This window comes from Dysidea avara, chromosome 1 (genome assembly GCF_963678975.1).
Source record: "Dysidea avara chromosome 1, odDysAvar1.4, whole genome shotgun sequence".
NCBI classification, from domain to species: domain Eukaryota; kingdom Metazoa; phylum Porifera; class Demospongiae; order Dictyoceratida; family Dysideidae; genus Dysidea; species Dysidea avara.
Window position 1 is genome coordinate 31184984 of NC_089272.1, and position 25503 is coordinate 31210486.

Consider the following 25503-nt stretch of genomic DNA (forward strand, 5'->3'; position numbering starts at 1 on the left):
AGGGACTGATCGAGATAGATGGTGTATCACGTGATCCATTAACCGGAAAATCCCTTGGGAAGTCCCTATAATTACACTTCATGTATAATTAAAGACGCACGTGCCACGCTCCTTGGCGCGGTTTAAATTCGAAATTTAAAATGGTCGAAGCGTGGTACACTATAGTCGTGGTACTGTATCTCTAAGTCACAGTGCCGAGTGATAATCGTCAGTAGGATTCAGTGTCGATGGTGCTGCAAAAGATTTCGTTTCAGTGGACTTGTCAAGCGTATTTTTTTGATAAGGAAAATACCGTATAGCCTAACTTACTGCTAATGAAAGAAAACGGGAAATCACACTCTTCTAGATAACAATAATGGCATATGCAAATGAAGCTGGAAACGGAGAAAAGGTGAAGTCATTATAAAGTGTCACGTGCACAATTTGTACGAGTTGTGGTTTACACCAGATTCATGCAAAATGTACATTGGGTGCCATAAGTCTGGGACGAAGCTTTCTTGGCATGCTGACTCATTATAGTTCATAAATTAGCACCCCCGGCCTTCAGTTGGGGCCACGTGGCGTTAACTTGAAAAAGCATTGCATATCGCTGTGGTGGTTGGTCTGTGAGCTATATTGCCAGTTGATTGTAGTAAATATGTGATGAAATGTTTACATTGTTGGTTCTTGTAGGTTCAGCAGTTTGATGTCACGTGATGCTCTGCTACGACGATCGTCGATGGATGCATGCCCTACAAGTTTTAAAAGAATAGTATAGCTATGGCTAGTAAATGTTTGCATGCATGCAAGTAACATTTGTTTACACTATAGCATAGGTAGCTGTAGGCCTCGTGTGCATACACTTTTCATATTTTCCTTTGATAATGTCTCGCATGAAAGTGAGCGCGTTGTGTAATTAAGTTGTTATGCCCAACCATCAAATTTTGGCTGGCTACGCCCCTGATATTAAGACGCAATATCTTCAGTTGTCTTATTATAGAAAACATCTTAATTTTGTGGTTAACACTTTTATTGTTGTTCATTACGTTAATTTGGTTGTACAGGATCCAATACAAGTAACATTAGGAACATCTTACATTTGGACTGGTGAGGGTCAATCACGGCGACTAACAGAAGTTGAAAGTACACATATGTACCAATACTAGAAGTTTTGAAGAATATGCTTAACTGCCCTGCCATGTATGAAGAGGTGCGTAATCAATATATTAAATAATTATGGTATAATCTTAATGAATGTACGCATAATTATGTGTATTTTTAAACAGCTATGTTGAGTTCAGCCTTTGTATGATTTCAGATTATGAGAGGACATCAACGCTCTGATGAATTATTGGAAGATTTTTGTGATTCTCCTAAATTTAAATACCGTCCATTGTTTGGTTCACATCACAATACTCTTCAAATTTTCTTGTTCTTTGATGAATGTAAACTATGCAACCCACTCGGGTCCTTTCGTAAGAAGCACAAAATAAGTTAGTTTTCATAGAGTAGCTATTTCCACTTTGAATAACTATTATATTCTGCAATAGGTTGCTACTACTATACGATAGGAAACATATGTCCGATGTACCAGTCTACTTTGGAAGCAATTCAATTATTGTGTTTGGTTGAAGCTCCGCTGCTGGGAGAGTATGGACATGACAAAATACTAGAACCAGCCATTAAAGATATCAAACAGCTAGAAAAGGCAAGCGCTGTTTTTATTGTGTATACCAGAATACTTCAATGTACTTTGTTGGCTGTATAGGGCTGTGCTTTTAATACATGTGAAGGCTTGGTAAAGTTCTATGGAACAATTGCTACAGTTTCAGGAGACAACCCAGTAAGCAGTGCTGTGGCAGGATTTAAAGAAAGCTCAGCTGCTTATAGACTATGTAGACAATGTTTGACCACAAAGCCAGAAATTCAACTAAAGGTATAATGTTTTGGAATTTCTTACTTGCTGTATATAAGGAGTTAGCTAAAACAAACGGCTTTGTTTTGCTGTAGTATGATCATATGAGTATATGCTTGTATTTTACATGTATAGCATACATGATCTAGTATATAGTGACAAAGGAGAAGCTTGTGATCCTTCAATGTAGGCCTCTGTTCATCAACCAAACTTGTTCTCCAGAAAGCTTTGCTGTTATATATTATATAGTACCTTGTAGAACGTACATGCACTGCTTATAGAACATGATTCTATGGTAATGATAATTTTGTATTTGTTATACTGATTTCTTTAATGTTAGTTTCATGAGAAATATTTCGATCTTCGAACACCGTTGACCCATCAGGACCACTGCCAACTTTTGAAAGACAATCCTACTATCAGAGATCATTACTCCATGGCTTTAGGAGTTAACAGAGAATCAATTCTCAACTCGTTGGTGTATTTTGATGTAGCAGATGAATGTGTGCTACCTGATCTGATGCATGATATGTTAGAAGGATATTTACCCTACAAAACTAAATTAATGCTGAATTACTTTATAAGGTATTTTGTATGTTTGATACTGTGTGCTACCAATAGCCCCTTGAAATCTGATACTGAGTAGAGCAAAATGTCATGCCTATATTGCAAAAATAAAAGTATTTCCCTACTTTTTGCTTTATCTTCATGCAATAAACTCCGAGTCACTTTAAAATACATTGTGCCAATGATGGGGCTATTTAACAGTATATAATATTTATAGCCCATTCTGTGATCATTCCGTTTTATCTCTTAACTAGTATCGGGTTATTCAGCAATGATGATATAAACAATCTTATGTCCAACTTTGATTATGGATTTGAATCAATTTCTATTCCTTCTCCATTGACATCAACTATCCTGCAGTCTGCTGATAAAACTCGTATTGGACAGACAGGTATGCCAGGTTAAATTAATTAGTGAGATATACTGATATCTAAAATTAAGTTCATGTACGAATTTTCTTAACCTATAGCATTTTTGTCATGTGTACATGCTATAATTTTGTTTGGTGGGCAAAGGCATAGTGTAGTTATTGTGACCTGGTAGTTTTTAGTGCAATGTTTCATAATACTTTTGTGATTCCCTGCATGTGTAAACATGTTATCATGTCACTAGTACAGTTTAACTATGGAAATAATTCTTACAGCTTCGCAAATGTGGACACTGGGAAGGATGCTTCCTGTGATGATAGGACATTTTATACCACAAGATGATGAACACTGGCTGCACTATATACAATTACTCGACATAGTGGATTTGATATTTGCGCCAACTGTAAATCCTGAGACTCCTGGATATTTGGAAGTTTTAATTGAAGAAAACCTTGAGTAATTTGTCACTCTATACAGACAGCCTGTGTTGCCAAAATGCATTTTTTAAATTCATGTTCCACGTCTCTTTGCAAGGTATACACAATTTGTATTTATTACTAGGTTGAATGCCTAACTACAATTGTTCATTGTTCATACCAAGAGTACGTGTCGAACAGCCATATATATAGTGTATCAAAAATTAGCCATCAAGTAGAGAAGCCATCCTGTAGTCCTGTCAAAAGAACTGTTGAATGAAGTCATTAACACCTGCTGTTTGAAGTGCTTTAAGTCTGGACACTTCAAAATGGTCTGAACTAGGAGGTGTTTATTACTTCATTCAACAGTTCCTTTGACAGGACTACAGATGGCTTCTCTACTTGACAGGCTCATTTTTGATACACTATATGGCAGTTAGACACTCTCTCTAGTACTCTTGTTCATACTTAGAGCCCACTTCCCATTGACAATTGGTAAGGTTTCTCTCAAAGGGATTTGTATTATGGCTTCAATAACCACCTCTTTGCAATTGATGACACTCTCACAAAAAAACTTTGAGGTCACATGCAGCATTTAATTTTTGCATATATTCCAACAAAATGCTTATATAATATTGTATGTCTGCATCAACGTTGAAACCGGGTCACTACTGCTGACCCGGATGACCCACCGACCCGGGCGAAATTTTTTTTTGGGCACACTTTGGACTTAGAAATTTTCACGCATTATTTTTTTCCGTATAGTGTTGCGCATGTTATACCGGATACTAATCTGCTCTTGTACACACATTGCCAGGGCATGTTGCTCTAAGCTGTGTTTCCTGCCAGGCTGACAGTATACAAAGGGAGGGTGAAAATCACTTTAGGGGGAGACGCCTCTTCTCCCGTTCTGCCATTTTTTCAGCACCAGAATGTTTTCTCACATCGTGATTGGCAACCTCAGTGCCAGTCTGGCATTAGACAATCACAGAACTACTCACAGCCATTGTTGAAAGTGAGTATGAAGCATTTTGTGTTTTAATTCTTGTTAGTATTAACCAACACCAGTTTGATGGATGTGTCACAGTGTTATCACTGAAGTGTTAACAGTAGAGGCTGGAGTATTACCAACTCTTTTTATTAATGTATTTATTATCAACTCTTGGTGTTATGAACACCATGGTAGTTAACTGAACAAGCCCTTTAGTGTCGATTTTGTTTCTGAGCAGATAGCAATTGCCAAGATGTATTTTTGATTGTGTATTATGCACCTATCAATGTTAATCCCCACCCCCCCCCCTCCCGGGAATCATAGGGGATTTAGTGGGGATTTAGTGCACATTTGGTTCAGAACAATGCCCCAAAGGTGGGGGATTTGATCGCAACAGACATGCTTCAGTGTACCTTTAAAAAGTGCACGTGAGTAACTTCCGCAATAGATGACTGCATGTGATAAATTAGTTTTATCTTGTCTCAATCGTCGTTGGTGCTTTTAAGCGATTCTTCTTAATGGAAACGAAAAGGGAGAGAACAGTATTAGTTTTGATGGGAGACCACACAAGAACAGTGAAGTATTTCGTGTATGACCGTGAACAGCCGGCTGAAACAGACGTGGAAGCAGAAGTTCAACTATTAATTGACGCTATCAAGGAGCAGTTTAATGATGTGCTGTTAGGCTACGACTTTTTCATCCAAGTGAAGAGGGAGACTAAGGATTGGGGAAGCGTGTTTATTGATTATGATGGTAGCGAAATAAGCGACAAATCTGTGATAAGAATAGTCCGCAAGGCCAAACCTGTGGCACAAGTAAGGTTTCATGTAGCCACTGATGTGTGTAGGTATGATAGCCCGTGTTATACATGAGGCAGCTACAGCTATGAAAATGCATTTAAGGTTGTGCGTGGCTGTGTTGTGAAGTAGTTGTGCATTTAAACACTTGGAAAATAAACTTACCTGACTGGGGACCAGTTTGGCAAGGGTTATGCAGCTGAGAGCTGTTTATACATGAAGTTAGCTTTCATATTGGCAGACAGGTGGGACATGAATTATAGCTAATGCTTTGTTTTGGTTGAGATGCAGGCTTTGCTGCTCACTATTAATGTTTGCCATCATGTGCTTAAGGGGGATATTGCTCTTCTGTATGTTGTCCTGTAACTGCTAGCATTGATCTGGCTTGTTCAGAGCAAGGGCATCTCATCTGTATTCCAGGGGAAAAAATCACAAGGGGGGTTGTTGTGTAGTCTGGCAGTTTCATTGTTCAGTTTCCAAGAATTTCAGAACCCACCCATGAACCACACCTACAAAGTCTTTGTGGACCACATGTAATAAGCTCATGACAAATACATTTTGTTGTTGTAGTTCCCATGGCTTGTTTTTGAGGTAACACATATAGCTGTGTCTGCATGATCTCCTGTAGTATTGAACTCCAGTGTTTCAATTGCTGTACATGTTCTTGTTGGAACATTTGTAGACTGTTCCAGTGCAGGACCCATCCCTCATGCAAGGAAGTGAACAGGGTTGTACACAGACTACTCAACAGGGTAGATCCATGGTTCAATTATGCTTATCAAGGAATATGCAACTTAGTGCACCAATGGTATGCATAGTTTGTAACTTTATGTTTTGTATTCATGTGTTATACTTTGAATATAGGAATTTCGTAGTGCTGTGAGTGAGGAGTACATTAAAGAAAACTCTAAAATATATGGCCGCCTGGGAAATAGAAGATTATCTAAATATGAAAATGAAATTAATCGCTGTAGTATGAATCTTTGTCTTGAAACTCCTAGCCTTTTATCAGACCGCAAAACTCTGCTGGAAAAAGCTAAGCAAGCAATTGATGCTAATGGATATGTGTACAAAAAAGGAAAATCTCGCTCACATAAATTAAATCCAAGCCCAGATTCAGATGCCAAACGTATTAAACTTAACAAAGAGGTCCGTCTGTCAAGAATTGAAGAAATCAATGAAAAAGTTAAAGACATAACAGACCAGATTGGATTCAAAGAAAAACGTAGAGAATCAGCTAACAACCTGCATCATTATAAAGAGTGTGATAAACTTACTGAACAAATATCTTCCTTGAAATCAGAAAAACGAAAATTAGATCTTGAACTTAAATGTCTACATAAAAAGCAACAACAGTCTAGGTGGTATCATAGCCATAAGAAAAAAAGTACATCATCATTATCGTCATCTGGCTATGAACGTAGTGTCTCCAGCAGCCAAGGTTCAATAGAATGCTCTGAAGCTGAAAATCAGAGTTCAAAAACCATGCATCTTGATTCTGATTCTACTGCAACTTGTTCTGAAGGGGCACATGAAAACAGATTGGTGAGTTCTGAATCCATTATAATAAATTCTGATGAGGATATAGGTGATGGAAAGGAGCAAACAGAGAATACACCAGATAATATTGAATCCCCACAGAGTACAGATGATGACACGGAAAGCAGTCAGTATTTTTAGTAGGGCCTCCCCATCGTGATATGGGGAGGCCGTTAAATGAATTGTTACTCTGTTACTCATCTGAGAAAAAAAAGAGTCTTTCTACTTCCATACAGGAATTTAAAAATGTATATGTATCTGGAATATGTGGTCTTAGTTTGTGCGAGTATGTTTCTGCTTGTACTGCTAATTGTGTTCGGTTTCATATGACCCCTTGTAAGAAATGTAATGGAATGCTAACAGTGGCACAAATTGTACTTGATAATGGATATTGTATGCTTTCAGAGGCATTTAAGACAGTATCTCCTGGAGTTAAATATACAGCTGAACATGCAAGACGAAAACTGCTCCAAATGCCACTGGTTTCCATTAATATAGGTGAGCAGAACTCAGGAAAGTCTTTTGCCATACTTATGGAAAAATATCCAGACACTGACTACTTAAAAGTTAGCAGGATTTTTAATGGGCTTGTTCTTCAGCAGTCCTCTGACAACAGCACTCCACTTGAAAAATCTGTTGTTTAATTGTTGCTTAATATTGCAAAATCTGATAGTGAGCATAAATGTTTACGGTTTGCAATTTATCGGGCTTCTGGTATGAGTGCCACTCAAGCCCGTAAAAGATATGGATTTGAAAATATGTCAGAAATAGAAGAAGCAATAAAAAACACCCAAACCGTTCATGAAGCTATTACAGACTTAGCAAACATTGAAGAAAAGGCATTACTTCTTTCATGTGGAGTTGAAGTAATAAATTCTTCCTCATCTGAGTCGGAAACAAGTAGTGATGAACTGCAAACAGTTGAAGAGAATTTAGATATCTTAAAATCTATTGATGATGTGCCAAAATTATTGCAGTCCTGCCAATATAATTGGTTCGAAATAATACAAAAAATAGAAGACTCCACAGGAACTGAGATAAATTACTCATTATCAGAATCACTATATGAAGTTTATTCCAAAACAAATCACATTTCTGAAGATAACAATAAATTGTTAAGGCAGTCATTTTTTGCATATTGCTCAACAGAAATAGATTTTCATGAGAGTGATCGTATTGCTAGATCTATTAATGGAGAAGTAATCTCAGAATCAGAAGCTGACAATGCAGAAGATATTGTAACTGTATCAGAACCTTTAAGTGCTGAAGGGAAGGTTTTAATCCAGAAAAAAAGGAGGGCAATTCAAAGGACCAAAAAACGAAAAATAGAAAAGGCTATAGCAGAGAAAAGATTATTGTGTCGACGTGAATCAAAAAGAGCCAGTAAGATATTAGAGCAATGTCCAGATATTGGAGATAAAATTGAAACTTTTGTTCAGCAGCACAATGTTGGTGCTGATGCTTGGAGACGCACTGGCGTACTCACTTTTGATGGCAATGTCAAACTTAAAGAAAAAGTGACATATGAAAAAATTCGTCAGTATTTACAAAATGTTTATAAAAGAAAATTTTCATATGGAACAGTGATACAACTTTGTGTACCCAGAAATAAGAGAAGACGTTCAGCTACACGATACAAAGGAATGGCAAAGGTGACAAACAGGAGAGCTAGAAAGGGATTTAATCTAAAGTTTAATCCTGATGAGCATTGGAGCTGTGCATTTTACAAAGGATTAAATAAATTACAATACACTGATGGAAGAAATATAGTGAACATTAATCGGGACGATGCAGCAGGATTTCGGTTAGACACTTTAACTACCTGTAAACAGTATTCCACACCAACTGTGGAAAATCAACCTATTCTTACTACTAGAACAGACTTCGTTAACAAGCACCCTTCCGTGTTGCAGACTACATCATACAACTTTACGCACACTTCTACAACTGATGAAATTTGTGTTGGGGTAGTGAAAGCGGCCAAGCTTCACCAAAAGAACCCTACTCAGCACATGGCAGATTTATGCATGTTGGAGTCTAAGCCTGAACTGTCTTTGGCTTTTATCAATCCCTTGAGTGGTGCACACAAACAAATTGAATGTATAAGGGTTGATGGAGCAACAGATGAAGGCCCAAACCATGAAGAGGTCCAGTTCCTTTGGACACAGCATCATATTGCTAAAGAAAAAATAGTTACTTTAGTGACAACTAGGAGTAGTGGATCATCCTTTCTTAACAGAGTGGAATTGCAAAATGGCTGTCTTAGTTTGGGTCACGCCAATACATTTATTCCTTCCACTATAGGTGGAAGCTGCATGGATGAGACTACAGGAGAAATTGATCCGGAAAAGTTGAAAAGAAATTTGAATTTGGCTATTGATGCATATATTAATAGAGTCAATGGATGTCCGTGTGGTGCAACTACTATACAATTGTACAAAGGTGAGTGCAGTTCTGAGTACACAGTAGACCGGAAAAAATTAATCATTTTCCTGAAAGGCTCTAAAAAAGAAAAATTAGCTTTACAAAAAACATATCCAGACATTTATAAAGAGTTTCAGACCATTTGGAATATTCGTAATAGCCATATGATTGGTCATTTACCATCACAATACATATTTATGTTAACATGTTGCTATAAGCCAGGGTGTACGCATCCAGTGTGCAAAAAAGGAGAGCCCACTGAGCCTGTGAATTGGTATGTAGGCGGACCACCAATTACAACACTTCCTTTTCCTGCTAAGGATGACGGGAGACCAGGGCATTACAAGACTTCATATATCAATGTTAATAATTCTGAATGTGTTAAATCGATAGTGCAGCCACCTTCTACAATCATCAAGCAAGAATTTTCTAAGCTGATTAACTACCCTCCTTCAGATACATTTATACAACGACTGTCAAAGAAAGTCATGCTTACATCAGATAATGTAATGTTTTGGTTAGACCATCTTCATACAGTGTTGTTAAATCGCAAGCGAGGAGCTGCAAAGGCAGCTGTTACAAGGCGAGCTAAAAAATTGAATTCTGTAGCTGTTACCTTACCGTCTGACCCATCATCACCAGTTAGTTTACCATCTGACCAGACTGACAATGAAAATATGGTGAATGTTGACACATGCTGTGGACAGTGTGAAAAGAAGTATGACGATGTTACAGAAGAAGAGTTATGGATTATGTGTGATATGTGTGATTCCTGGTATTGTGGAGATTGTGAAGGTGTTCTTGAACCTCCTAGTACTGATCTTTATATTTGTTTAAAATGTAGGGACAGTAAGTAATTGTTGTTGTTTTGACTATTACATATTGTAACAAAGTGCTTTCAAGTTGTAAAAAAAAAATCAATAGCTATGTTATAAACGATTTGCACGTTACTGATTGGTTGTATAGCTTGGTTTTTCAAGCACTACGTTTACTTTTGAAATCTACCTTGGAATCAGTCATCAGTCTTGTGAGCTGCAGTCTAAAAATTGTAGCAAGTCAAATCCCCATATGATCCCCTATGTGGAGCCCGTGTGTGTAGTTGGGGATTTGGTCATAAATCATGCCCCATGGGAAGGGAATTTGATTTTTTAAAAGGTCAAATCCCCTACTAATCCCTTGTAATTCCCGGGAGGGGGTGGGTGGGGATTAACATTGATAGGTGCATTACTGAAAAATGTGGATGTTTCTTTCCCTATGGATGGCAGTGCTGACTTCTGTATATTTACATAATTTTTTATCACTGATTCATGATGTGGTCATGATTATGTGTGATGATCTGTGATCACATGTATTGAGTACGATATTCTTAATTTATTTTCTAGATGAGATTCTGAGCGAGTGATTATAACCAAAGAACCCCAATCTGTGGAACATTTTCTTGGTGATTGCATACAGCCGAGATGAGTTTGATGATTTAATACTTCCACAATAGGAGCAAAGATAGGAAATTCAATATGGGTATACCTGTATGGGCGAATTTCTTTTCAACTTAGAGAAAAATTTATTCATTGTTTTTTCCAGATAATGTTGCACATGTTGTACGGGATACTAACTTGCTACAGACATGCACATTGGTCACAATGTCGTGTTCCCTGCCAGGCTGACAGCACAAAAGGAGGGAGAGGATGACTTTAAGGGGAGACCAATTAAGAGGCCTAATTAAGAACCCTCTCTTCTCTTGCCATTTTTTAGCAGCAGACACATTGTGATTGACAGCCTCCACTGATTTGTCAGTACAGAGCTCCTCACAGTCATTGCTGAAACTGAGTGTGTGAGTATGATGGAGCTTGTGTTTGTTAAGCAACTGAAACAGCCAACTACCAGTTTGACAGTGCGTGTTAAAACATGAGTGAGTATGAATAGACTGAAAAGGCAGTAATGCATTTGGTTATGCGTGTCATGTTATTGTTCATTCAGACAGTTATCGAGATGTATGGTGTGAGGGTACATCTAAAGAGTATTAAGGGATTTCTGTTGACAGTGAAGCTGTTGTTTCTGAGTGTTGGGTTCCTTTCTTTGTTACGATCTATGTCCTTGTACAGTATAAACTGATACATGTGTGGTTAATCTATTGTAGCAAGTTCTTACTGGCTGATGTGTAACCAGATCATGACCTAGTGCACTTGTATACAGTAGAACTACCATATAATGGACACTTTGAGACCAACTAAATGAAATAGTACTGACAAAAAAAAAGGAAAAATTGTGTTTGAGCAGAATTCCTTATATTATTATATAGGGAAATCCATTCAACAATGTCTGCAGGAATACAATTTAGGGTTGCAAGTGGGTTAGTACTGCTGAACCGATTGACCCCAGTTCGATCACAATAAAGACAAGTGTCAAGCACTGGGTTTAGTAAAAGAAATAGTAATCGGCATAGATTTGGCATAATATCCATTATCCTAAAGTTCCACTAGTTAATCCTACATTTATTATACAGATCATTACACTATAGGAAGGATCATCTGCAAGGAGACAAGTGGCTGTACCAAAGAGTATTTTAACACTCATAATCAATTAATTAGGTATGACAGCTGCAGCAACCTGCAATTCCCATATGTGGGTATGGCCCCGTTGCTTAGTCAGACTAGTTGCCTACAAGTAACAACCTCCAATCCTAATATTATATGGGCATATATAATACCAAAGATGCATGCTAATAGACAGTAGCATACAGTCCCGATAAGTGGGTGCTGCTCCACATATCCCTAGACACATTCTCGAATATAAGTTTCTTGAGTACATACAACTGCATTTCCATCAATACTTGTTGTTAATTTATCTCGCATCTCAACTGGAAAGCGTATAAGACCCATTTGATCCAGACAAAATATGACCCAAATGATGAAGATAATCTGGATGACCCAACCCAATTGTAACGTTGATGCAAGTATTAAAACATAGGTACACTTCAAGTTCACAGCCTAATGAAAAGTAGGTGTGCTTTAAAATGTTTATCTTAAAGCTATAAAATGAGGCATTGATTCCACTGCAACTTGATGACAAGTGCTCAGTTGTGATGTATCCAAGAACTGATATCAATGGTGTATGGCATAACTTCGTTACCAGTTGTTTTAATCAAGTCTGACGATACGCCATCACAAAATTGGCCAAACATATACTTAATAGATGTGAATCTGTAACTTCTTTATAGCCATTAGCTAGCCATACTTAAATCAGTGAAGGACAAGTACATTTTAAAGTACAAGTAGCAATTAAAATACTTGTACGTGTACAAGTGCATTTAAAATGTCAACTGCTTACTTATTACAACTAACTTGCACTACTACACTAACACTACTGCAGCCCTTTGATGGGTGTGTATATATTCAATTCCTGTGCTAGCAAAAGTGTATACACAACATGATTAACAACTCATGTACTACTTGATAAATGCAAGTGCACCGATAATCAGATGAGATGTAGGGGGTATGGAATACTCTGTATCGGCCTTCTTTAGGATTAGATTGAAACCATATAATATGGTTTTGTGATAAACGAGTATTTAGATACACACACACATACAGTACTGCAGACATAGGCTTGCAGAAACACGGGTGGAACAGCCAACGTAGTGAGCATACATACTCTATGCAATACATCAAAAATACAACTGTGGTAGAATAAGGGACACTGGCTGCACTTGAGTTTACTTTCTCAGTTTAACAAGGATAGGCCATAGCCCTTATCAATTAGTTGTGCAAGGGTGCTTCCAACTTTAAATATGTCTTCCTGTAGCCTCCACCCTCAAATGCATGTTCACAGTCCAGCAATGCCAGATTGTTGAATTTCCTATCTTTATTCCTGTATTACATCATCAAACTCATTTTGGCTGTATTCAAGCACTGTGAGAAATGGGCTTGTTCCACACCTCATTCAGACCGGAGTTCTTTGGTTACAATCACTCGCTCAGAATCTCAATGTGAATCCATCTAGCAATAACGAATATCGTACTCAATACACACGTGATCACAGATCATCGCACATAATCATGACCACATCATCACATGACACAGTGATAAAAACATTATGTAAAATATACACAAAGTCAGCACTGCCATCTTTGTAGGGCAAGAAACATCTGAGTTGGAAACGTTACTTCCTATTGTGATGGCTATACAATTGTTATAAATAAATAGCTGCCTGTCACAACTTGCACATACCATGTCTTCGTATTGGAAGTAAAAGGATTCACATTGTTCTGTAATAGGATGCCACCATGACACAATCAAAAATGCTTCTTGGCAATTGCCGTCTGCTCAGAACCAAAATTGACACTAAAGGGCTTGTTCAGTTAACTACAGTATTCATAGCACCAAGAGTTGGTAATGCACCTATCAATGTTAAGCCCCACTACCCCCCTCCCGGGATTACTAGGGGATTTTGGCCTGATTTGATCTGAAATTCTGCCCCACTAGTGGGATATTTGATCATTCGAAATTTTTGGCATTTGTTAAACCGCAAGCTACATAAGAATTAACTAACTGTTTCCTCAAGTGTATTGCTGTCATACTACGTGGGGATTTGACCACTAGTCGTGCCCCCATGGGTGGAGTATTTGATTTTTCAAAAGTCAAATCCCCACCCATTCCCCTTTATGCCCGGGAGGGGGGAGGTGGGGGATAATATTGATAGGTGCATAATACTCCAGCCTCTACTGTTAACACTTCAGTGCACTGTGACACATCCATCAAACTGGTGTTGGTTATTAAAAAGAATTAAAACACAAAATGCTTCATACTCACGTTCAACAATGGCTGTGAGTAGTTCTGTGATGTGATCTAATGCCAGACTGGCACTGAGGTTGCCAATCACGATGTGAGAAAACATTCTGGTGCTGAAAAAACGGGAGAAAGAGGCATCTCCTCCTAAAGTGATTTTCGCCCTCCCTTTGTACTGTCAGCCTGGCAGGAAACACAGCTTAGAGCAACGTGCCCTGGCATGGCAACGTGAGTACCAGAGCAGGTTAGTATCCGGTATAACATGCGCAACATTATCCGGAAAAAAAATAATGCATAAAGATTTCTAAGTCCAAAGTGTGCCCAAAAAAAAATTTCGCCCGACCCGGATGTGACCCGGATTAATTAAAGCCGAGACGTGTTTCGGCTAGTCTCGAGCGAGCGAACGAGTCTACATTTTCAGCGTTCGATTCGTGTTGAGTAAATATTGCAACTTCAGCCTAGCTGTAGGTTGAAGACCAAAAAAAAAGGTCTTCACCTACTGACAATAGCTACCCCTCACCATAGATACCCTCAATTTCGTGCTACCTACACTTACTAACAAATGAGCGTGGCTGAGCGTATGTTGGTAATGTGATAAGTGGGCGTGGCTCACGAAAGAGCTACGCGATAGCGTTTATAAGTTTCCATGTCGTCAAACGAACAATTTCGTTTCTCACGTGATCCAATTCGGGTCAGACCCGAATAAATTGTAAACCGGGTCAGACCCGGAGAAAATGTGACCCGGATGATCCGACCCGGTTTCAACGCTGGTCTGCATCAAGTCTCTCTTCTTTATAGACTTGGACCTTTGGTGAGGTACTTGACAATGCGCTATGAAGCAAAGCATCAGTATTTTAAGTCTCTAGCAACACATGGGGAATTTCATCAATATAACTTATTCACTTGCCATGAGACAGCAGTCAAACCAGTGCTATGTGCTAAATTCTGATTCAGGATTTTGCTTTAAGAATCAAAGTATAGGGAAAGGTAACATTAATATTTTCATTTAAGACTTTTATGCATCATCATGCACTGTACAGGAGAAAGCATTGCAGTGCAAGCAACAAATTTTAAAGATCAACTATCATCTTATTCCTTGACTGAACATGACATGGTTTTCTGGTGAGTATAACAGCAGCCTGAAAATAATATACTTAGCCTATTATAATTTCAGTACACAAACTGCTGAGGTTTCTGGTGTGAAGCTAAAGACAGGAGTTGCTGTTGTCTTGTGCACAGAGGACAACTCAAATCCCAAGTTTGGTATAATAAAGAATTTGTTCGTGGTGGACAGTGAATTAATATTGGCCATGCATGCCTGGAAATATTGGAGTACAGTGTGCACCACCACTCTTGGATTGTTGAAGAGTCTGACAGAAAATCAGTAATGTTAGCTAAAAGCATTCCGAGTAAACAAATGCTTACACTTCGTCCAATAAGGGATACCTTTTTAAAACATTTTTTTGTTACATTGAAGTATTCTCTGTAAATGCATGAGGTGTCATGTGATGAAGTAATTTTGTGGATGGCTATGAACAATATTAATTATATTATATGTATCAGCAAAAGTTGCACACTACATATAGATATATTAATTTTACATAATATAACACAATCTGTGTCAATATCAATAAATGAATAATATCAATACAGAAACATTATCAGCAATGCATTGCCTTTCATTCCACTTGTTCAAGGCTTTCTTTATTAGCATATGTGGAATAGTTTCCCGACAGGCATCAATTTCAGTGCTCCTGGCAATCTCATCCACTACTTCCTGTGAGTTCATTACGTCCCACAGTCCATCACTTGCAATTACAAAAAATTTTACTTTGTCATCTAAGCATTGCATGTGTACATCAGGGATAGGTGAAATGAGAAAATCATCAGTTTCAGTGATGCTCCAAAAATCACCAATACTTCGGGTCATGTTGAGGAATGGGATGCTTTCAATGCAATGCTTTTTGCAGGTATTGCTACAGCCTTCTGGGTCTCTTTTCCGTTTCCATGCAACTCTTGTGGTGCCATTATTTTGCTTCACCAGGGTTCCTCCCAGTTCTTCAATGCGCCTAGCCTCCTCCTTGTCATCTGGTTTGTGGTTATTAGTTATCACCTCTGCTGTTAGTTTGGTCTTTTCGCAGTTATTATTTGCTCTACCCATGACTACTTGGGAGTCACCAACATTAGCGATATATATCAGCTTGCTATCTAAGTTTCGAAGTATAACACATGAGGCTGTAGTTCCAGACGTGCTGGGATATCCATCATATTTCGAAATCCAGTTACTTACAACCTTACGCATTTCATCGCGAGTTTGAATAAATCCAGTTGTAATTGCCTTACAAATATCTTCTGCCTCGCTACTTTTATATTCACTTACAGACTTGATATTGTCCCAAAGATGATCACGAGTATACTGTGCAGCCGTTCCCTTCCGCCGTGGCCATCAAAAACGGCTAAGAAGCAGGCTTGTTCTTGGATGTTTATTTCAACTTTAGGCCACTCCAAGTCATACCTTAGTTTCTGGTCACTCCCTAGCCAACAAAAGGATGCGGGCGGGCGGATGATCAGGACTTCAGGACTATCATAGACTCTTACATATATACACCAGTAATACTGTAATGTTATTAATTTTGCTCAATTTACCCATTTCATATTGAGTTTACAACCAAGCTTAACCAACATTCTTATAGCATTAGTAGTTAATTATGCTTCTGCAAAATGCACCAGGAAAATTGTTGATGGCTAGCTACACTGCTGAGCACAACAATGTGTAGCTAACACTAAGGAAAGGTCTGCTCATGTAGCTACTTTTGCTTTACAAATGAAATGTTTCATTAGCTATGTCAGGAAATTATTATTTATTAGCTAGCTAATAATAATCCAAAACTATATTAACACATCAGAAACTCTTTCATATGTGAAGTCTCAACCAACTATATATGCATGTGTTTCCAGCCTTCTATACAGTAAACCTTCAGTAAAGTAGCTGTCAAAGTTTTGAGTTGAGTTGTTGAGTGCTCCCGGCTAGTGTTTTTCAGTGATCATGTGGGAAAGCTAAGTTAATGTTTTAACTAAGGGATGCCATGCACTTGTTAATTTAGGACCATACTTGCAATTATTTAACCATGGAAAAGTTTAAGTTTGAGCTCACCAAATGTTACCGGATTTCTAGTCAGTATATCAGTGATCAGTGATAAGGAAGTCCAAGTTTAGATCCACTAGAAGAGTTACTAGACTAATCATTAGAGGACCACATCTGAATTGTTAGGAAAGTTTAAAGCTATGGTATATCTGATCATTAGGCTAGTGATCAATGCTACATACATACTGTACTGAAGTTACTTACTGGCAACAGAAGCATTACTAATAGCTATATAGCTAATCAAGGACAAGTCAGAAACGTTATAGTAGTATCTGTCTATTCTAGTATTAGAGTTAAGGGTAGTGTGACTGCTCTATTAGAATCCCTGACTGCTCTATTAGAGTATCTCGATCTTTTGCAGTGTTTAAAAATCACTGTCCTTGGTCACGTACACTTAAGCGCCTGTAATATTAATAATAGTCCTCATAAACTGGGGTTCCAGTTTTCCATGCGGGCGGGTGACCAGAAACTAAGGTTTGACTTGGTGTGGCCTTAATAGTATCTTCCATTGTTTGGCGACCTCCTTAACTACATGCACCCACGATACAATATCTTGAGTTCTCCGTTGAGAAATCGAACTGCATGCCTTCTGGTTGTTATAATAACAAACAATTGTGGCATCCGGTTTCCTCGCGCCGTTGGCACATGCTACAGCTACTGTGTTATAGAATCAAGCTACGGTAAGCAATGAGAAAAAACAAGTGTTAATTTCACTTCTAAATATTCAAAATCAGGAGTACGCTATGTTACAATAGCGATGGGTGGTGTTAATATTACGTGAAATGGTGGTTATTATGGCAACCATCTGCTAATTGAGTGGTGGGGTCTATTCTACGGAACGGAACGGAATGATGGACTAAACTACGGAACGGAATGCTTTCTCAAATTGAAGCTTGCAGCTTACCATTGCTGTACAAGTTATCGGTGGCACTTCCAGCTGGTAAACAAACGTATACCCCAAGAAAGATAAAGATCGATTGTGGGTTCTTGCTCTTTATCTTCGGATGTATCAAGTAGGGAACTTAATGCATGACTTGTTTTTGCTAATATGTGAGTTGTTTTTGCTTACTTTGACTTTAGAATGTACAATCTGGGGCTCAGCCTTTCTAATAGGCATAAATCCGGCAGTATGTAGCTACACTACAAAGGAAACAAGTATGGTGACAAGCTAAATCAACTCTGTCAGGCTAAACAGAATCTAAAGGAATTTTGTGCAGTGTGTGAAGAGCAAACTTTCAGATACCTCAAGGAGGCTATATTGTGTGAACATCAATGATTCATTAACAGAATAGTGGACTACATAATGTCAGATATCTTAGCCTGAGTATAGTGAGTTGAATCCAGGATGGGGTCTATTTTACAGAATGGAATGCTTTCTGAATCAAAACTTACAACTTGTCTAGCCGCTATCATTGCTGAAGTTGTATTCATCAGTGGAACTTCCAGGAAACGGAATAGGATAATAATAAAATATTAATAGCTGTTTCATGCTAGACCTGCGCCTATTATGCCGGCATAATCTTGAGAATAATAGGTCACCAAATTCGTGAGAATAATTCCGGAATAATAGGATGGTTGCAGGCATAATTTTAGAATAATCGGACAACCACGGGAATAATCAGTGGAATTAGGGGGCGTGTCTCTTCTTGATTACCTAGAAGAAAGAGTTAAGCTACCACAAATTATATAAAGCTGACAGGAGTGCTGGCTGAAAGGAGCTGAAAAGCATCTAAAAGATCGATACACTCTAATAAAACGTTCAAATACTCTAATTGAGCAGTCAGATCGTTTCATGTTAACAATCTGCAGCCAGCATCAGGGATTTAACTGCATGCTTATCTGCAATTCTGAAACTTGTACATCTTATACTAGTGTACCTTCTCCAAGTCTTTGAGCATTATTATCTACCTAACTTAGTAGCTATACAGTAGTTACAGCATATTATTATAATACACTAATAACTAAATACACTTGAATTATTACTGTAGATAGCTATTCTAAGTCTGCTGTAACTATTATGGATAGAAAAATGAAGTGTAAGGTGGAATGCTTCATATATGGCTATTAATAATTTGGACAAAACTACTTCTAGCAGCATCTTGAAAATTAAGTGACTAGCCACAGATATGTCTGAATGAGAATAATTATGGAATAATAGGCTGGATACAAGAATAACAAAAAGAATAATAGGATAATTTTTTGGGAAATTCTGGAAAGAATAATAGGTAAAAGTTTGAGCATAATAGGCTCAGGCCTATTTCATGCAGTGCATTGTTCTATTACCTGATATATCAAGCAGGTCTCTTCAATTCATTTATTGCATGACCAAGGCAAGTTTTGTTACTACAATATAGTAGCTGATTGGATGTCAGTTGCTTCTGGTGATCTTGACAAGATAAATAGTTTAGAAGACCACTCAATTTCTTCAGTTTCAGAGCGTAATATCCACAGAGAAATTAACTACGTAGAAAGATACTGGTGACAGGAAAAGTCTAGGTGATCATGACTTTATTCAGTCTAATAAACAATATATGGTTGATTGAGTGAGGTATCACTTGCAGAATGTTCATACAACCAGCGATGAGATGCATGCATGGATTCATTGAATTTTTGGTACAGTTGGAGACATTAAATATCCAAAACGTAAAAGGTTCCCCTGGTAGGATAGTCTCTAAAGCGCAGTTTTTAACACACAGGCAGAGAACAATCTTTATTCACAGCAGCAAACAGCAGCACAATTACAATCAAAAAGTCTGTTTTTATAGTCCAAAATTACATCATAATTACATTACATCATAATTAAAGTAATTGTAAGGTCTCTGATTCACAAAAAGCAAACTGACTGTATAATATTAATTCACTTGCTTTATATTTTCTCAATTTTGAGCCTGTATACAAATAATTAAATTTTTCTCAGTCCTAGAATAAGATGGGAGAGAAAATTTATCTTTGTTTACCTATACTGTACAACTTCAAAGGAAATGAAGAATAAATTAGTAAAACCACAACAAGGTGAATTACAGATTTAAATACTAAATATGAATTAGAGCCTTTAGATAATTATTGTTCCAAAGCAAAATTGTATATAGAAAAAACAAGGACTGGTGAGTTCTTGGTTATTTAATGACAGCGGTTGGAGATTAAAAGGGTGGTAACTTCTTGTTCTTGAATATGTTGCAAAGTGGAGGTACAAATCAAAATGGGATATCAATTTCATTATGAAAAATTTGTATACTTAGCATTACTGTGTTCATTTCTGCTCCACTTAAATATGCTACAACAGTGTCGGTACATTGGCAGTCTACCTTGAAATCTCAACTCTAGAGTAGATCCAACACAGAGCAGCCCACACTGTAAGATCCCACTGTAATTTCATGGACCATGCAGCTGGACTGCATGGGAATCACTTGAAAATAGACGAACAAATTTAACCTGTTTTGTTTGGAGTGAAGCATGTGAAATGTTACACTTAAGAAATCCTAGGATTCTTAGGTGGTATGTAATTAATGCAAGTGTTCTATTTCCGGTCTGACTAGATACATTGAAATTACACACACATCTTGGTCCAAATCACATTTGCCTGGTGGCTATGGGCATGGTTTCACATGCATAGCTAGGCTTATAATTGAGATTTGGTTGATCTTGGAGTTTTGGCATTTCGCCTGATTCAAGGCTAGCAGTCAGACACATCCTTGAATTTGTGCAACAGAAAAAAATCAGTTCACTATTGCATACAGCATTAGTCCACTGCACCGGCTGTTAATAACTCCATGCATACAATTCAGTGATGTTCGCAGAATATAGCCCCTTTGCGATCTGCCAAAATATTTGCTCCTCTCACACTGCACAAAATTCTTCAAGTTTTAATTCAGCTGGCTCTTTCCTGTTACCAGTGTCTTCCTGCTTGCTTTATTTGTACACTGACATATGACTTGAAAAGCCGGCCCAGACTGTTTTCTAAAGTCAAAATGAGCAAACCAGCTCACATAAAGTGCCCTTCTTGGTATATCCGTAGATGAACCAAGGATGAACATCACTGATACAGCTCATCCCACAATTAATACTTCGTTACTAATGACAACCAACAAGAACCCACAATCGATCCTTTAATTCTTTTATCCCATGTTAATCACCCACTGGAGGTGCCACTGATAACTCGTAAGGGCAGTTTCAGCAATGGTAAGTTGCAAGCTTCAATTTGAGAAAGCGTTCCGTTCCGTAGTTTAGTCCATCATTCCGTTCCATTCCGTAGAATAGTCCCCACCTAATTTAGTACACCCAGGAGTATTAATAGCAATAGGTTAGTAAATATTACACAGTTCATAGATGTATACTCTACACTGCAATGTGCTAAACCAACTAGCCACTTTTAACAGTGTAATTTATTTTATAGCAGGTACATACAATGGAACCTTGATTTTAAGCAGTGCAGAAGCTTCTTAAGAAGTTTGTCGTTGAAGATGTACATGATAGACTATAAATAATCATACAATTGTAAGTCTGAAGGAGTGTTTTTTATAGTGTTTCAATAGATACCACACACTGCTTGAAGGTTCTTAGTTTACTAATTTGTTAAGATGCCTTACTGTAGTTATACTGATAGTAAAGTGTCAGTAAACTTAAGTATATGGAACATAATTATTTTACTAAGTTTTAAACTCTCAGTAAAACATCAGTGAATGCAGGTTTACTGAAAAACTACTAAAATAACAAACAATTAACTGTTCCATATACTGGGGATATACCACTGTAGTAAACTAAGAAACTTCAAGCAGTGACAATACCACGATCTGTTGAAATTAAGTTTGTAACTTTGAAGGCATGTTTTGTAGTGTTGCCATGGATACTGCAATACCATGGTCTGTTGTTACCATTGATACATCAGGATCCATTTCATAGTGTTGCCATGGTTACCACAAGTGTCTATTATGTTAAATGACAGTTTGCGTAAAATTTCCCTTTAGAAAGCACATACTATACAATTGCATGCATTGGGTTTTACGTCATTTACTCTGCATAAAATCTTTCCATTAAGTACACAAATGAGACATTGGCGTAAAATCTTCCCTTTATAAACAAAGAAAATATCCACGTAAAATCTTCCCTTTATTAACAAAGGCAAGTTACCCCCATAATACGCCAAAGTATGTATGACCGAAGAAAAAAAAAACGAAGGAAAAAAATTAAAACTTTGGCAGCTCATACCTCGGAAATGGCTGGAGTGCTTTCCTTCAAATTTGGAATGTAGACTTCCCTGGCTGGTGGGAAACTCTGCAGCAAATTTGGTTCCAATCGGATAAGGGATCACCGCAATACAAAGGTGTGAAAATGACGTTTTCTTTCTTCCTGTAAATATACTCACGGTGTGGCGCGCCGGCTTCTTGGGCCGCACGACGCACTATCGTGTGTCTTGATGCAAAAAGTTTGAGAGGGAAAATTTTATTAGAAACCATCACTCATCAAAATTTTCTGCCATTAAAATTTAGTTAATTAGTTTACAATATGATCAATTTACAACAGTGCAAAAAGTGTATTTCTTAAACAGCAGAAATATCTTGATGTTCAATTTCACCAATTGATGTATCACCTGGATAAAACAATTAAATTATAAATGCTTCAAATAATTAGGTATATCTCACTTTTATAAGAGCCAACAATGTCTGAGTCATTTTCTTGTTGACTGACATTTAATTTGCTCTTGTCCTGCGGTTCATGGCTTGGATGACATTTGTCATTACCTATATAGTAATGCACTTAAATCAATACCGAGTTACAATAATTGCATAGACATGACCAGTGGACTTACAATAAGGACTTCACAAGCAAAATCCTTTATAATGTGTTCAGTGAATTCTTGGACGAGTGAATTAACCAGTTAATGTTGTAATGTTTTTAAGAAAGTGGGTACTGTTTTACAATAATAGCTATTTATAGTTGGTTCGTGTTCACCTGACCCCCATAATATTACCAAAGTGTGCTCACCCCCAGTGGTTCTGTACTGAAACAAGCATGTTTTCATGTTTCAAACATGTTTGCACTCATTACTGTTCCATACTTACTAATTGTATGGAACACTTTATAGCCTCATAACCCATATCACTTGTTCTTGCCTGTATCAAAGTGCTTTTTGTAAAACATGAGACTAAATGTTTGGGAAGCTGGTCCACATAAAAAGGAAAATCCACCTTTGTAATCAGGACACTTTTGGTTAGTACCAAGGTGTCCTTAATGCACAAGTTTCATTATATGGCTACAGCAAAACACCTTTCATATTTAAGCTGTAAGCTTGGATATGGTGTATCATTTGGATATTGAACTGACATATATCCAAAACAGAAAAGTAAAGCCAGATTTACAACCATTGGAACTACATATCATTAGGGTATTTAATTGGTGACTACCTAATAACACCTACATCAAAACAACTACGTGTATATAGATCAAAATCTGCAGAGTGGCTGCATTGTGCATTATGTGTATATATAAATGTACTGTATGTGCTACATCATTGTATTTTATTATTGTTGGTTGCACTGCATGCTATTATAAAGATTGTCATGTATCATATTCTGCACATGGACATCATACATAAAATGGCCATGTATGGCTGCATAATATACACATATATATTTATTTAATTTCAGCTTACATACTTTCCATGCTGGCAAGTAGAGTGGTTTGAGATATGGTTTTGGCAGAGTGTGAATTTATCTACGAAATATACACCAAGAATGGATTTAACATCCATGGAGGTAAAATTTGGACTGTTTACCTTAACAGTAGGACTTGGAGTCTTCCACTTGGCTGGGTATCCAATGTATTGTTTTATTATTTCTCTAAACTAAATGGAGTCGAGCGTATACAATATAATTATATTATACAATAAGTATGCACATAGACTAATATGTGGTTTATATGTACTTATCAACACAAAAACAGCCAAGCTGTATAAAACAGTGCAGCCTTCAAAAGTCTGGGTGAAAAAGTTGCGAGTATAAATGCTTAGTATAATAACTGAAAAAGTTGTATGAATGCTTAAATGACATAAAAAGTTATTGATAATAAAATTACAGTAATGTAGGTAAATCTTGTGCCCACAAGCACACATGCATAATTATGTGCACTTGTATTGATGTACATATATCAACTACTGTACACTACATACAGGTACATGCCTTATAATTACACGCACCTCCTCATTCCGAAGTACATATAGTATGAATATAAAAAGTCCCTATAATGTAGAGAAATATAATAATCATTCATTTTGCAGTATGTACTGTATACAGGTAGCAGCTGATTGACATTATGCATACTGTGCATGCTTAGATATGAGGAGCAGCTACTGCACGTATATGTGTATGTTAATATGTGCAGTGGTAATATGTGATTTGTAGCACACACCTGAAAAGAATTTAAAACAGTAAAAATCCAAGCAAATACTAGGTAGTGTTTGTTCACTGCTATCAATCCAACTATCCAAGTGAATCCCAAAATTGGTAGCAGAATCACAATGCCCCAGATGAGTTTTCTGAAACATACAATAATGTATATAGCTAATGGTTTATATTTCTTTACACATACAGCACATGCGTATGTACTATGTAGCCACGTGCATCTTTATTATGTGCATGTCATTTAGCATATCTAAGGAATGGTGTAATGTCACTACAGCAGATGGCTTAGATGCTTAGACAATGACAGGGATTTTGTTAGAATCCTCACAAAGTACACAATCTTTTATCAAGGTTTGTGACAAGGCTGTTGAGTGTGCAAACATGAAGCATTCAAGCTAAAGCATTCTCTATGCCATGGTCTAACTACACTTGTACATAATAATATTATTGTCAAAATCCAATTAAATTTTGATGCACACTAGAACTATTAAATATAATGTGTGTACACATCTGATAGTACCTAGTGCATATATATGTACGTAAATACAGTACTGTACCAGATATAGGTGTTACTAACTTTCCCATATCAACTTTGGTGATTTGCTGATTCTTCATTTTCTTTCTTGATATCTTGAAGATGGTATAAATTACCAGCAAGAGGATGCCAGTGTTACACTGTATATGTGAGGAAGCAAGCTACATCGAGAACTGGATGTGGTCCTCATGCTGACGTTGGCTGGGGGCTCAACTTAGCCAGCATTCTTAATCTAGCTACCGATTGATTGGTTCAAGAGAGTACCACAGCTGCCTTGCCCACATTCCGATTGAAAACTACTTTCTTACATACAGCTTGCTGTCAGGTTTATTCATCATTCACCTCAACCTGTGCTAGTGTGTTCACTCTCTGTCTTGATTGAGGTCTTGACTTGGGTTTAGAAATCACATACACATCTTGGTCCAAATCACATTTGCCTGATGGCTATGGACATGGTTTCACGTGCATAGAAGGCTTATAATTAAGATTTGGTTGATCTTGGAGTTTTGGCATTTAGCCTGATTCAAGGCTAGCAGTCAGACACATCCTTGAATTTGTGCAACAGAAAAAATCAGTTCACTATTGAACACGGCATTAGTCCACTGCACCGGCTGTTAATAATTCCATACATACACTTCAGTGATGT

The 25503-nt window shown here is 37.4% G+C and overlaps 2 protein-coding genes and 1 long non-coding RNA gene across 3 annotated transcripts in view; 1 reads left to right on the plus strand and 2 right to left on the minus strand.

Moving 5' to 3' along the window:
* The window catches only part of LOC136261792 (uncharacterized), an 85074-nt gene that overhangs the window by 19887 nt on the left and 39684 nt on the right, over positions 1-25503 (minus strand). The window lies entirely within an intron of this gene.
* On the plus strand, positions 113-23775 carry LOC136249666 (uncharacterized). The gene is made up of 9 exons (XM_066041752.1): positions 113-391; positions 673-1189; positions 1298-1472; positions 1530-1687; positions 1748-1915; positions 2235-2479; positions 2716-2852; positions 3105-3363; positions 23570-23775. The coding sequence occupies exons 2-8, from the start codon at positions 1160-1162 to the stop codon at positions 3287-3289; spliced, it is 1098 nt and encodes a 365-aa protein (XP_065897824.1). The 5' UTR covers positions 113-391; positions 673-1159; the 3' UTR covers positions 3290-3363; positions 23570-23775.
* Positions 22357-25345, minus strand: LOC136249676 (adhesion G-protein coupled receptor D1-like). The gene is made up of 7 exons (XM_066041763.1): positions 24900-25345; positions 24330-24456; positions 24118-24159; positions 23698-23766; positions 23579-23636; positions 22565-22663; positions 22357-22512 (listed from the first exon to the last, which is right to left on the minus strand). Exons 1-7 carry the CDS (start codon positions 24935-24937, stop codon positions 22463-22465), a joined length of 483 nt encoding a protein of 160 aa, XP_065897835.1. The 5' UTR covers positions 24938-25345; the 3' UTR covers positions 22357-22462.